Here is a 13,978-nt window from a genome sequence, read left to right as displayed (position 1 = left end):
CCAAAGTGGGTTAATGGCACTTGAGATCACATCCAACAAAAAAAAGAATAACCATGGTAAGAAGTAGCTAAAATGTCAAAAGGATGTGTATAAAAAAACATTGTAAACACAGTAAGATGTGGTAAAACCCAATCTACGAGACCCAAATACATGCACAAGATGATTTTAAGGAATGATGAAGAAGATAGTTGGAAACTGAGACAAGTAATCAGTGCTGTCACATGTTTTTATCAATGCTTGGAATTAAAAAAGAGAGACCGACTGTGTATTCCACAATCACCGCAATTCTCACAAGGTCATTCAAAAACTATTTCGCTAGATCTTTCAGGAATTTATTCTCAAATTATTTGTTCATGTGCCTCTAGACTTTTGCAGTGCCTCAGTTGGAAAATTTCCTATTGACCTGCTCCTAACTGAAAGGAAAGTTTCAAGGCTATGTCTAAGAACAAGAATAACATGAACCCCATCTCTCATTGGATTTGCATTATCCACAAACCTACAAATACTAATGTGGCTCAAAAACATCATAATAGATGATTCTCAGCGCAGCTGAATAGAATCCAATAATTTTTCAGACTGATACCAAGTAGGTCATATGTTTAGACTATAATTTAATGATGAACTAACAGTTTATACACAAAATCCTTATTTTGGCTTACAATATTGTCAAAAAAGATTGTTGAATTAACATCTCTGGTGTTTTGAAGATGGTTCCTGTTCCTGAACCTTCAAAGACCATTTAAAAACAGATTCACTCAACCAAAAATCTGCAAATATGCAATGCTAAAATTTTCCAATGCTGCATTAAGAATTTTATCCGGCTTTAGAAATACTCCAAAGGATTGGCATGGGGAGCTACCACACTTATAAGTTCACAAGCAATCTTTAGCGATCCTTGAACATTATGCACCACATATGCAATGGCCATACGTAGGAAAAGCAGTTTACCTTTTATCAGAAGAGCTTGGGAAGATCTTGGAGCTGTTATGCAAAAAGTACAAATGGTTTGAGTGCATAAGTTTTCACAGTTAGTCATCATGTTGCTTGACCTTTCTGGATATAAAATATGTAAAAACATGTGAAATGTCCAAAAAAAATTGCGCAGTTTGTACCCAGAAAGCTCAAACAACAAGTGGTTTTTCTGAAAATAAATATACCACTTTGTAGTTAGGAATGAAAGATGTTCCATGGTCAGATGGCACAATTGGCAAAACATATTGCAAATAATCCAAAGAACAAATTATCAATCACAGATAAATGCGGTAAAAGATTCCAATTTGCCACTGGTAACCAGCATACTCGCAAGTACGTTGGAGGAAAATTCAAATTTATGGGCTAACTTAGTGCATCATTTTAAGACTGCTGTCTGCTAATGCAAATAGATAAGCAAAATCACAAAATACTGTTATAAACCTATGACATGAAGCATCAAATTTAAGAACAATAGTTTAGTTAGAGCACCAATATTTTTGACCAGTGTAAAATGATAAACAAATTCAGGAAATAATTTTCTAATCCTATCAAATGAAGCATCAAATTTAAGTGAAAGAGATTGGTTTGAGCAACAATATTTTTGACCAGTGTAAAATGATAATCAATTTAAATATATTTGATACATCCAATACTAGATGTTTCTACTGAAATGGAACAAGCTTAATTGATAAACATTTAAACAGCAGATAGTAGAACAAGAAATATGATTTTGTTGACAAAATGATTTAGATAAGCGTTGCAAGTAGATAAAAAACCACGTAACACCTTATAGCAGAGGATGGCAAATGTTGCGTTTAAAGGGCAAAAACATCACAAAGAAACGTCCGGCAACTCTGCCTCTGAAATTGAATAATAACTGGATAGAAAAATTTGTCATTTGCTAATCTCAAACAACTTTTTCAACATTTGCAGGCTTTTCAGAGAAACTGTATACGTCGTTCAATGTAAGATATTGTAGAAAGGAAACACTTGGTCTCATGCCAAATAGGTACAGTGACCCAAAGCCCCAAATGGCCTAAACGATTTGAATTTAATCAAACAATTACCTGCTAACTCGATACAAATGCATGCAATATTTATATTGCATTTATTTCTAGCTGATTACAGAAAGCTACCCGGACACCGACAGTCATCACGGCAACCCAAAAATTTCTCACTTGGTATTGACCCTAACACCTTCCGCCCCAGCAATGATTACAGCCGTGGCCATATCCAAGAAGAGCCCGTGCTCGACCACGCCTTCGAAAGCCAGCATGGCTTTAGCCGCGGCCCTCGAATCTTTGATCGGAGTCTTGAAATACAAATCCACGATGTAATTGGCGTTATCCGTAACGTACGGCTTGTCACCGTCCATCCTGAGCTTCGCCTCGCAGCCCTCGGCCTGAAAGAGGGATTGCAGCCTCGAAGCATTGTACTTCCAACAGAAGGGCACCACCTCCACAGGCATTGCCAGGCCGCTGCCGCCGAGGCCACTGACGAGCTTCGATTCGTCGACGATGACCACGAACTTGGCGGAGGCAGCCTCCACCATCTTCTCTCGGAGCAACGCGCCACCGCGGCCCTTGACGAGGTTGAGCTCCGGGTCGACCTCGTCGGCGCCATCGATGGCGAGGTCAATGTTGGGGTGATCATCAAGCACCGAGAGGGGGATGCCTAGAGACGCGGCCTGCTCGGCAGTGCGCTTGGAGGTGGGGACGCCCACGATGTCTTTCAGCTCCCCGGCCTTCATAAGCTCCCCTATTCTAGCCACGGCAAAGGCAGCGGTGGAGCCCGTGCCCAATCCCAGCACCATGCCGCTCTCCACATATTCCACGGCTTTGTCTGCAGCCAATTTTTTCAACTGATCCTGCGTCAGGACGCCGGTCGACGAGGACATGGCTCTCACTGATAATCTGGCAGTGTTTAGGCTCCTGTTATGGTTGAAGTGAAGGTGGGTATTGGAATTCAAGGGCTTCCAATTATTCAATTCTAAGGAGGAGGACAACGAGGGTAACGTACAAAACGCAGCTCCCGCTGCGATCGCCATGGCCATGGAACCCTGAGACTATGGACACAACTTCAACTATGTCGATTGCTGCAGGGCCTGGATAATGCTCGTCGATTCCTCTGGCCTTTTTTTATTTAAGTGGTTGAGTGCACCATCTCGGATTCGATCTTTGATCCGGTATCGCAGCGATCCATAAGGTCACATGACGAAAGCATTTTGGAGTTGGGTTACAAAGCGATCCCATAAGGTCACATGACGAAAGCATTTTGGAGTTGGGTTGCAATAATCCGAATCGCATTGTGGCCACACAGGGTTTCAGGGTTAGGTGTGTTTTTTTGACAGATTCTAATATAATAAATAATAAATAATAATAACAAACGAATGAGATATTGTTTATTGAATTCTAAGGTAGTGGGTTGCTCTCTTTACAGGTCCTGGTGGTCCCACCGTTCCATGTTACTTAACCTTTACACATGGTTTTCTTGACCTTATCTTAATTTTTCAACGTTTCAGTGGTCTTTTCTTTATTATGTCAAGATAATTTATTATATATTTAATATTAAAAAACAAATTGTGAATAATATTTAGCGCATGTTATAGCCTTGGTAATGTGGAATAATTTATTATATATTTAATATTAAAAAATAAATTGTGAATAATATTTAGTTGTTGTTATAGTCTTGTAATCTGGAATGCCGTAGTCTAATTAATTGGAGGAATAGCTTAGCTTGGAAAGTTATGGAAATTCCAAAGAGAAAATTTGGCAAATATTTTTGTAATATTTAACAAATTGCGAATAATATTTAACGGTTGTTATAACCTTGGAAATGTGGAATATTGAGTTTGTGAATAATATTAATTTATTATATATATAAAATTAAAAAACAAATTGTGAATAATATTTAGCGGTTGTTATAACAACCTTGGTAATGTGGAATATTGAGTTTGTGAATAATATTTAGCGGTTGTTATAACAACCTTGGTAACCTGGAATATTGAGTTTGTGAATAATATTTAGCGGTTGTTATAGCGTTGGTAATGTCGAATATGGAATATGTTTTTTATATTCGCGTGAGGTCAAATATATTGCAATTCGTATGGGTAAAAAAATTGATTTTTGATTAGGTAGAATATATTATATTTAGTGGGTTAAAAAAAAATTATTTTTAATTAATTTGTAAATTTTTAGAAATTATTTCTAAAATTTATTAAAGTTTCGGTAAAATAATATTAAATTTATTTTTGAAATTGAAAATTAATTTCTGAATTTTTAAAATTTGAATTTTTTATTGGTGGGTGACTAGTTTTATGTGGTTTAAAATAAAATTTTCAGAATTAAAAATTGTTTAAAAAAATAAAAATTTAAAAAAAAATCTCCATAAATTATGGTTTTTCTCAAATTTATAGATTTTTCCATAATTAATATTTTCTTTTCCAAAAAATAGTTTCCATTACATTTGGGGTTTTTACTAATCATGGAAACTGTTGATTTAAAAAACAAAAACAGTGACCCATATTACATGAATTTTCCCTTGCTTCATATTTTTCTTTCCCTGATTTTTATTATTGAATGAATTTGTTTAATCGTTTTCCTCAATAAACCTTACTTATATTATATATTTTCACAATTCAATTTTAAATATGATGTCATATAAAAAATAAAATTTAACTCAACACTACAATAAATAAGATTTTTTCTTTTGTCTTCACAATTTTAATCATACCTTTAAAATACAAAATAAAAAATAAAAATAAAAAATTGAATTTAGGCTTTTGTGATCCATATTATGAAAAGTTTTGTGGACTCGTATCGAACTATTCCACACTATTCCAGTGTGTTGGGACAAGATGAAGAACAAATCTTGGCTTCAAGTTAAGTTAAATAGATAAAGAGAAAAAAATCTAGTCTTTATATATAACAGTTAGATTTGGCTAAATAAATAATATTATTAATAAATACTCTTTTCATATAAAAAAAAGCTTAGATTTAACTAAATAAATAATATTTTAATATAAAGAAATAATTGTTTTTAGGAATTTTGCACTCACACTTAAGTGTGTGTAACTAAATTTTTATTTTAATATACTAGACATTGGAATTTTTTATATTAGATATATATTTTTTTTTTTTTGACAATAACGGTTATAATTTTTATTTATGGCGGCAAACTGCCTGCCGCTAGCTCTTACAATTCAGCTTTGACAGAAGGAGAGATGTCATGGATAGCTGTTTTGACAATCTGTCACCGAGATCAGGAGACAGAGCACCAAGCGATTCATCACAGATAATAGGGTTGATTGCTTCGCCAAGATGGGTGTCCCGCAGAAGTGAAGGATCCGCATAGATGAAGAAGCTGCCTGGCAATGGTCACTGCAACGTCCGAGGCCGAAGGACTTCCTTGATCATTCCCTGAACGAGCAAACAATGGTGGATCGGGCTATTGATTGATGGAAATAAGTGAATCCGCGGTTACTTTGGAGGGAATACAGCTGACATGAAGAACTTCAACGCCCAAAATTGCATTCCTCAGAACTACAGAACGATTGCCGCCTGTAGGGATTGAAAAGCTGGGGTAACCAGTGTTCAGATGTGAGAACAGGGTAGGTTCTGATCTGGATCTGAGTTGACATTTGAGGGACTGTTTTGGACTCTTTGCAAATAGAGCTCTGACAGGAGATAGAGACATTGATAGGAAGATTGTCTGAGAGCAGGCCTGAGATCAAGGCTTTAAATAGTTTGAAAATACCCTGAGGAGAGGTCCCGAGTAGCAGGGGAAAGAGGAGCAGAGTAATAACCATTGGAGCAGATAGGAGCAGCGGTCCGAACAGCAGAAACATTATGGAATGGGACAGGAGGATTCCCTCGAATTGACCACCAGTGCTCTTCGGTTGCAGAGGGAGCCAAGATTGGCCTCCATATCAGCTTGAGAGTTGAGTTCCCTTAATATGTGGTAGAAGGAGATTTTTCTGAACTTGGGCAGTAAGAGCTGAATTTTTTTGATAACAGTGGCTAAATGAACCTGATGAGGAGTCTTATGAGAGGACATCGCCTGGATGATGAGTCTAGAGTCTCCAAATACACAGAGAGAGAGGATGTTTCGATTAATCGCCAGATTCAACCCCTGCCACAATGCTAGAGCCTCCGCTCTATTGTTGGTTTCGATGCCCAGACCCCAATGGAATCGCAATTCTGTTGATCCTCCAGGTTTCAAAAGAACCCCACCACTGCCAGCAACCCCAGGGTTTCCTTTAGAAGCCCCATCGAAGAACAAACAATGTTCATCTAAGGTTGATCTCCACTTGATGAACTCCAGTTCCTCCAGCCTGATCTCCCAGTTGGCTTGGATAGGAACAGTAGGAGTGGGTCTTTCATTCAGATTCGGAACCAGTTCTTGGAGCCAATGCTCCTCTTCTTTGACCAAATTCATTTCATTCCTTGAAGTAGAATTGACTTCCAAAGCCTCGCCTAGCAGAGCTTTGATTTTAGAAATAACCCGAGTAGAATTGCAGCTTTCTCCTCTGAAAATCCTATTATTCCTCTCCAACCACAGCTTCCAGCAGATAAACTTAGGGATCCACATCCAGCTTATTTTGAGGAGACTTTTTTTTTTAAGGCAAAAGGGAGATAGGCTGGCCCAAGTTCGGAGCAGAGTAGAGATGCTTTCTGGAAGAACAAAATTTGCTGGGCCTAACCTCAGAACTCCCCTCCAGACTACCTGAGCAAAGGGGCAAAGCAACAGCAGATGATTGACATTTTCTTCATCAGCCAAACAAAGGGGGCATCTGGAAGGCCCTTCCATCCCTCTTCTTCTCAAATTATCTCTGGTGAGAATGCTATTGTGCGCAACAGTCCAACAGAAAAAGTCAATTTTGGGGAGAGAGGGGAAATCCCATATAAATTTCCATTTAGCTGGGTCAGGAGGAGCATAAGGGACAGCCATTATACTTTTGTAACCTTCGGCAGCTGTGTAAGAGCCTGAGAGGGAGCCCCAGCCTCTTTTGTCTTTAGAGGTGGCCTTTGAAGGAGATTTGCCTTGAAGCAGATCTAGCAGAAGTGAAGCTTCCCCCTGCAACATAAGAGGAACCTCCCCCAGATTCCAACAGTCCCAGAGCCTATCTGGATCATTCTTCCAGGTGGAAATGTCCCACAGGGTGTGCAAGTTGGAGGACTGAAGCCAAGCTTTGATATTTGCAAGCCCCTCCACATGAATCAAAGGTTGGTCACCCAGAATTGAGTCTTCCCAGATTTTAATTTTTCTCCCATTACCAGGGATCCAATAAAGTTGCTGGCTGAATTGCTCCATAGCAGAACTGCAGAGATTGAAGATCGGAGATCCTTTTAAAGTTCTTGGAGGCTTATCCAGGCATCTCAAGCGTTGCCCTTGGTAGTATTTCTTCCAAATGACTCTTTTGCTCCAGCTAGATTTACCGGAAACTAAATTCCACAAGATCTTGGATCCCAAAGCAAGGTTTTGAGCAGCCAAGTTACGCAGATGGAGGCCGCCTTCCAGAAGAGGTTTCTTGATAGTCTCCCAGTTCACTAAATGGATCCTTCTGTCATTGTTGTTCCCACCTTCCCATAGAAATCTTCTCAACAAACTGTCCATTTTGCTGAGAAAGGATTTGGGGGCAAGGAGAACAGAGTTTTGGTAAAGAGGCATACTTATAAGGACCGACTTCATCAGGATGACTTTCCCTGCATTATTCAGCCATGAGGCACCCCAAGCTTGGATTCTGTTCTTTAACTTATCGAGCAGCGGCATCCAGTGGGCAAATTTGGGTTTGGATTTGAAGATTGGGATCCCGAGATATTTAAATGACTCCCAATTACGAATTCCATCCATTTCTAAAAGCCTTGCAATATCAGACAGCTCCTTGATCGAGCAGTTCCAGCCATAGATTGAGCATTTTCGATAGTTAATTTTGCTGCCTGAGAACGACCTGTAAATGTCCAGCTCCTTCTTGAAGGATCTGGCAGAGATTAGGCTGGCTCCTCCAAGCAGCAATGTGTCATCTGCGAACTGTGCATGATTGATATCCTTCACCCTCTGAGTCGTTCTGAGGCCAGGCAGAATTTGAATCTTCTGATTGTGATCAAGCTGGAAACTGAGGACCGAGGCCTGAATAGCATAAAGGAGTGGAGACAAGGGACATCCTTGTCTAAGGCCCCTAGAGGCTTGGAAGAAGTCAGTTGAGCGGCCATTGACCAGTGGCGCGATCCATGGCGAGGCAATACAGGCATTCACCCAGTTTATGAAGGCGGATGAAAAACCTAGTTTCTTCATCACATTGAACAAAAAATCATGTCTCACCCTGTCGAAAGCGTTAGCCAGATCGAGCTTAATAACCATACCTTTCTCTTTTCTTTGGCAACTTGAATGGACAGCTTCTTGCACCAGCACAATGTTGTCCAATATCTTTCTTCCTTTTATGAATCCGCCTTGATTTTCAGGGATGATGGCTGGCAAAATATTCTTTAACCTGTTGGCAATTATTTTGGAGACCAGCTTGTAACTAGAATTGCACAAGGATATGGGCCTAAATCTGCTGAAGTCGGAAGCGCCTTTCTCCTTTGGGATCAAGGCTAGAAATGCCGAATTGATGCCACCGCCCAGCTTTGCACAATTCTGGGACTTTCTGACCATTCTCAATAAATCTTTTTTAATTGTCGACCAGCAGGCCAAGAAAAACCTGACAGTGAACCCATCAGGGCCTGGGGCTTTATCAGGCTCCATGGAATCCAGAACTTGCTTAATTTCGTCCAAGCTGATCGGAGCAGTCAACATGGCGTTGTCCGATTCCTTAACGCTCTTGGGAATTAAGTCCATCGGATAGGCCTGGGGATCAATAGGGTTTTCTTCAGGAGCCGAATAAAGATCTTTGAAGAATGAATAAGCAGCTCTCTTAATGCCATCAAAATCCTTAATCACTGTGTTTTGGTATTGTATCTCAGAAACTGTTTTGAAGTGCTTTCTGGCTTCGGCTTGTTTGTGAAAGAAGCTGGTGTTCCTATCTCCGGACTTTAACCATAGATTCCTAGACTTCTGTCTCCAGAATTCTTCCTCCTCCCTGCTAGATCTGTGAACCTTTTTTTGCAACTCGACTTCTTTTTGAAGGAGATTTTGTGTTACAGGACTATGCTCCATTGCTATTTGATGAGCAGCAAGACTGTTGAGAGATTCTTTTCTTTTGGCAGTAGGTGTTTCCAATCTTTTTGCCCACTCCTTAAGACTTCTTTTTAGTCCCCTAATTTTCTCTTCCCACACAAAGAATGGGGAACCATGGACAGGCCTATTCCAGGCATCCGAAACTACATCTTGGAATCCTTCTTGCTGAATCCACAGAGGGCTGAACCGGAATGGGATGGGGCCTAAATTACCATCCAGGGAAAGCTCGAGGAGGATGGGCTTGTGATCAGAAATGAGATTTGGAAGAATTTTAGAAGTGGCCATAAGACCGCATGTCAGGAAGGAAGAATGGACAAGGAATCTGTCCAAACGGGCAGCTATGTGATTGGGGGCTAATCTTTTGTTGGACCAGGTGAATTTGCCTGAAGTAGGTTTAATATCCTCCAGGTCCCAGCCCAGCATAATATCTTCAACCCATTCTCTGGCAGGGTCCCTGACAATGGAGCCTCCCTTTTTCTCATCAAGAGCAAGGGTGACATTCAGATCCCCTGCAATGATAATATTTCCTGGATTTTGCTCTGAAAGAAAAGATTGAAGCGAGTTCCAACAAATTTTTTTTTCCCTGGCAAAACAGGAGCATATAGATTAAACATACTTACCTGTTGACCAGAATCTTTGTGAAGGAGCTGAGTGAAAAGCCAGTGGGGACTGCTTTTTTCTTGAATAAGATCATAAATGGCGTTGTTCCAGAAGGTGGCTATTCCACCAGAAGCGCCTCTTGCACTAACCGCTCTTCCTTGACCTTTTTGCCAAAATACTTTACTGGATTGGAGGAGAAGGAGTTCCTCCAGCTTAGTCTCCTGGATGAGGAGGATTTCAGGCGAATATATTCTCACTATGTCTTTGACGGCTTCCTCTTTCAACCTGCTGCCTAATCCTCTACAGTTCCAGGAGACGTATTTCATTATTTACTGACTTGAGGGATTGAGGCTCCTTTTGGAGCCCTGTTACTCTTGCGCCCAGATCTCGTATTCATCATTCCTTTGAGGGTTTTTTGGGAACCTTGGAGGACATCTAGATAAGTTTTTTCCTCACGCTGTTTCTTCTTGGATTTCCGGCCCCTTGTCGTTTTAATAGGAGTGACTTGCGAGTTATCAGTTTCAGAGTCTCTCTCTTCTGAATCTTCCTCAGATTCGGAGGCGAGACTGATGTGCTCTTCATTGCCTTCTTTACCCCTCTGACCATCATCAACTGGAGGAGCCGATGATTCGTCTTCAGTTTCTTTCACTTGCTTCGACTTATTTCCAGTTTCCTCTTGTGTCTCCATGGCCTCCACCTTTTCTCCTGAGGAGGAGCCATCTTTGAAATCAGCAGTGAGCTTTGGGTTAGATTGTGGCTTCCCCAGCGATGCGGAGGTATTCTGCCCCGGGGGCTTTGGAACAACCTTTCCCTTTTTAATTTCTTTCCATCCTTCCTCTTCAACCGTGATCCCTGCTGGAGCTTTTGGGCAGTTTCGCTGGAAGTGTCCATGCTCATGACAGGTTCGGCATTTGAAAGGCAACTGCTCGTAATCCAGCTTCTGATAATGCTGCCATTCTCCAACTGTGAGCTTGACCGCTTCTGGCAGACCGGCTTCCAGATCGACTTCCACGCAGATTCTGGCGCAGGTATATTGGCCCTTGTGATCAGCTTTGTCAATGAAACGACCCAGCCCATTTCCGATCTTCTGCAGGGATTGATAGCTCCAGCAGTGTATCGGGAGATTAGGAAGGCGAACCCAGACCGGCGCCTCCTTAGGGACATCTACGGAGGGATCGAAGTCGGGGCTCCATTTGTTTAGGTACAGGCCTTGATTTCCCATAAAATACGGCCCGTTTCTGAACACCAAATCACGATCTTCTTTGGATGTAAATTCAAAAATGAAGTAGCCTCGTCCCACAGCATAACAGATCACGTTGTTTTTTAGCTGAGGTCTCCAGTTTCGCTGAATCCATTCGTCCGTGATTTTTGTGGATGGCCAACGGCCCATAAACTGCCCTACGAGGCCTCTGTCAGCCAGAGCTAGAGCGATTTTGATCGATTGTTCCTCTGGGAGAGCTAGAGCGATTTTGATCGATTGTTCCTCTGGGAGAGCAATCTCAGGAATCTCTTCAAGTTTTTTAATGAACTTCGGCACCTCTGAGAACTGGCGTTTCTTCCCTTGCTGTTTTAAAAGGCTGCGAAATGCTTCTTCAGATGATATTGGAGGGGTGGGAGCGGCCTCCCCGCCCCCAGGACCGCTCATGGCAGCGTCGGTTATCGATGGCGGCTGCAAATCTGTTTCAACTCCGCAGAGCAGAGCAGAACGCGCGCTAGGTCACCGTTTAGATATATTATTGTATATGAATTCTTTGTCATATAAGACGACAAGTGATATTTTATATTAATTTGATTTTTTCGACATAGAAATTATACTATATATAATTATTTTCCCCGAATTAGGATGAGTATAAATTTAAAGTTAAATAAATAGTTGTTACAGTTTTTTATATGGTATATATACATTATTTAATATAAATATACTAGTAATTTATCCTCCCTATTTGGCCCCATAAGCTCAAGATGGAATAAAATGTGCACAAGTAAATTTCATAAACTCTTAACTTTTGTAATTTGCTCCAATGTTCCCTATTTGGCCCCATAAGCTCAAGATGGAATAAAATGTGCACAAGTAAATTTCATAAACTCTTAACTTTTGTAATTTGCTCCAATGTTATCTAGTCCATTAATTACTTTTGTTACTTCCCTTAGTCATATTCAAATGTGTTTCATTATTAGAAAATTTATGAATTTGTTCAAGCATTCAATAATTGCTATCATGTTGGACACCTAATCCTCTAAGGATTGGTGTGGAAGTTGAATAGTCTAAGGAAGTCCAAGAGACCTTGGAATACGAAACCAAAGGTCATATGAATGTATTATAAATGTATATCATTTGTTAATAATAGATACACACTCATGTTTATTATTCATCTATTGCTGCCATGTATGTGTCCGACATGGTATCAGAGCGGGCGATCTCCTGCCCTTCTCAAGTGTGAGCCACTTGTTTTTGTGGCCCTTCTGTGCATGCTTGTCCTGCAACTCTGCCCATTTTCCTGATATAGAAAAAATTGACATCTTTCCCTCATACCCAAGTGCGCAGGTCTCAAATTAGTTTTCTAGTTTTCTGTAGTGTAACTCCTGTCAGATTTCTCTCCTGTATTCTCTCCCTCTGTTCTACATCTTTTGCAGACTAAAGCCTCTCTCTGCCTTGAGTGCATTATTGCATGTTGTATTCAACAATAATCTTGAAGGAGCCGTATTGTTGCGTTGAGACATTGCTTTGCAAGCTAGTGCGTTGGTAAATTGATTATGTCTGCGTTCGTAAACTCCTCTTGCACACCTCCTCACATTCCCTCAACTCCTGGTCACTCTAGTCCCTTGACTATGCTCCCACAGCACCCTCGGCACCCTCACAATCGACATCTCTCCACGTGTTGCGGTTGCAATATCATACAATAAAACTCGTACACTTTCGACTTCTACACACAGTGGCACCAGTTCCTCACATATAATTAATACCGATTCCCAATTCAATACCGCCCTCTGCCCAGTTTGGCTCCAGACCATCATACACCTCTCCACTTCCTGCCCATATATTACATATCGTTGTCCACCTACCCAGTGTACGCCACTCCAGTTTCATTGCAATACCACTCGTGGTATCATAATACGCTCCCACCCCATTGATAATACTGACTTGAAACGTGTTGTAGGGATAATTTTTGGTCATAATTGAAGGTGTTTCTAGACAATCACTTGAGTTTGAAAAACACAATTCATGGTACGAGAGGAGTAAGCGCGAGAACAATTAATTCAATGGCGTATCGTTGGAATTTTTCTGAAAGATTACTGATTTGAGGCATTACGAACCGTGAGTTAAACTCCATCGAAGGTCATTACTGGTCGGTGTATGCATTTGAAGATTCCTTCTATCCGATATGCGTTGAAAGAATTGAGTGTTATGGGTTTTGGCGTCAGAGCGTTGCGTTGAAGACCATGAAGTTACGTTAATCTGCAATAAGACATTTGATTGATAACTCTTTCAATGTTCAATGGAGAACCATGTACATCCTGTGTGTGGTAAGGATATCAGCTCACTGAAGCTGTTGCACAAGAATAGAGAAGAGCTCTAGCCGTTTTGCTCCACCACTCTATAGCAGCATCAAAGGCAGTCTCTGCCTTGTCAATATCACGTGCCTTCTCTTTTAAAGATACTAATGTAGCAATAGTTCCAGGTCAGTGTTTTATTTCAGTTATGCACTCCAAAGATTCGATAGCAACCTGATAATGACTCGCAGCTATGACAACTTGGGCACATAAAAGAAGAGCCAATGTTGATTTCATTGGATACTTTTCAGTAATTTTTCCTAAAAATTCTTCTGCTATCTCTGTAATGAGCTGAACATTTGCATAGTTGTTATTATTGGTACCTCCTGGCACTTCTACAAACTAATCAGCAATTCGTATGTGCTCAGCATTGATCCTCATATCTTCAGGTGTGGCCATAGCCACCAGTAAAATAGCCTTTTCAGTCCCAAATGTTTCATAAGCCCATGCTCTCACACTCCACATAAATTTGACTGTTGCCATGCCATTGTTGGAAATTAAAATACTCTGGATTGGTTTTTTTCCGCTGATGGTTTGTTTTTGTCGAGTGCATATCAGAACTCTTCAATTTGAGATAAAACTGTTGAAGTCCTCACTACAACCTTCCCATTTGCAATCATGGAAAATTTTAGGGGCGAATTTTCGCCCTTAGGCGAAATTAAGGGGTTTTAAATTTTTA

The 13,978-nt window shown here is 40.5% G+C and overlaps 1 protein-coding gene and 1 pseudogene across 1 annotated transcript; both read right to left on the bottom strand.

Moving 5' to 3' along the window:
- Positions 1 to 1,833: 1,833 nt before the first annotated feature.
- Positions 1,834 to 3,221, bottom strand: LOC149153736 (putative ribose-5-phosphate isomerase 3, chloroplastic pseudogene; annotated as a pseudogene).
- A 2,596-nt stretch (positions 3,222 to 5,817) lies between these two features.
- Positions 5,818 to 9,432, bottom strand: LOC149153735 (uncharacterized). Its single transcript, XM_089443907.1, has 2 exons — positions 8,462 to 9,432; positions 5,818 to 8,293 (listed from the first exon to the last, which is right to left on the bottom strand). The coding sequence occupies exons 1-2, from the start codon at positions 9,430 to 9,432 to the stop codon at positions 5,818 to 5,820; spliced, it is 3,447 nt and encodes a 1,148-aa protein (XP_089300033.1).
- Positions 9,433 to 13,978: the final 4,546 nt, after the last annotated feature.

This window comes from Pinus tabuliformis, chromosome 9 (genome assembly GCF_031772625.1).
Source record: "Pinus tabuliformis cultivar Carrire ecotype Pingquan chromosome 9, CPIR1, whole genome shotgun sequence".
NCBI classification, from domain to species: domain Eukaryota; kingdom Viridiplantae; phylum Streptophyta; class Pinopsida; order Pinales; family Pinaceae; genus Pinus; species Pinus tabuliformis.
Note: the sequence above shows the minus strand (reverse complement) of the source record. Positions and strands in the feature narration are given on the sequence as shown.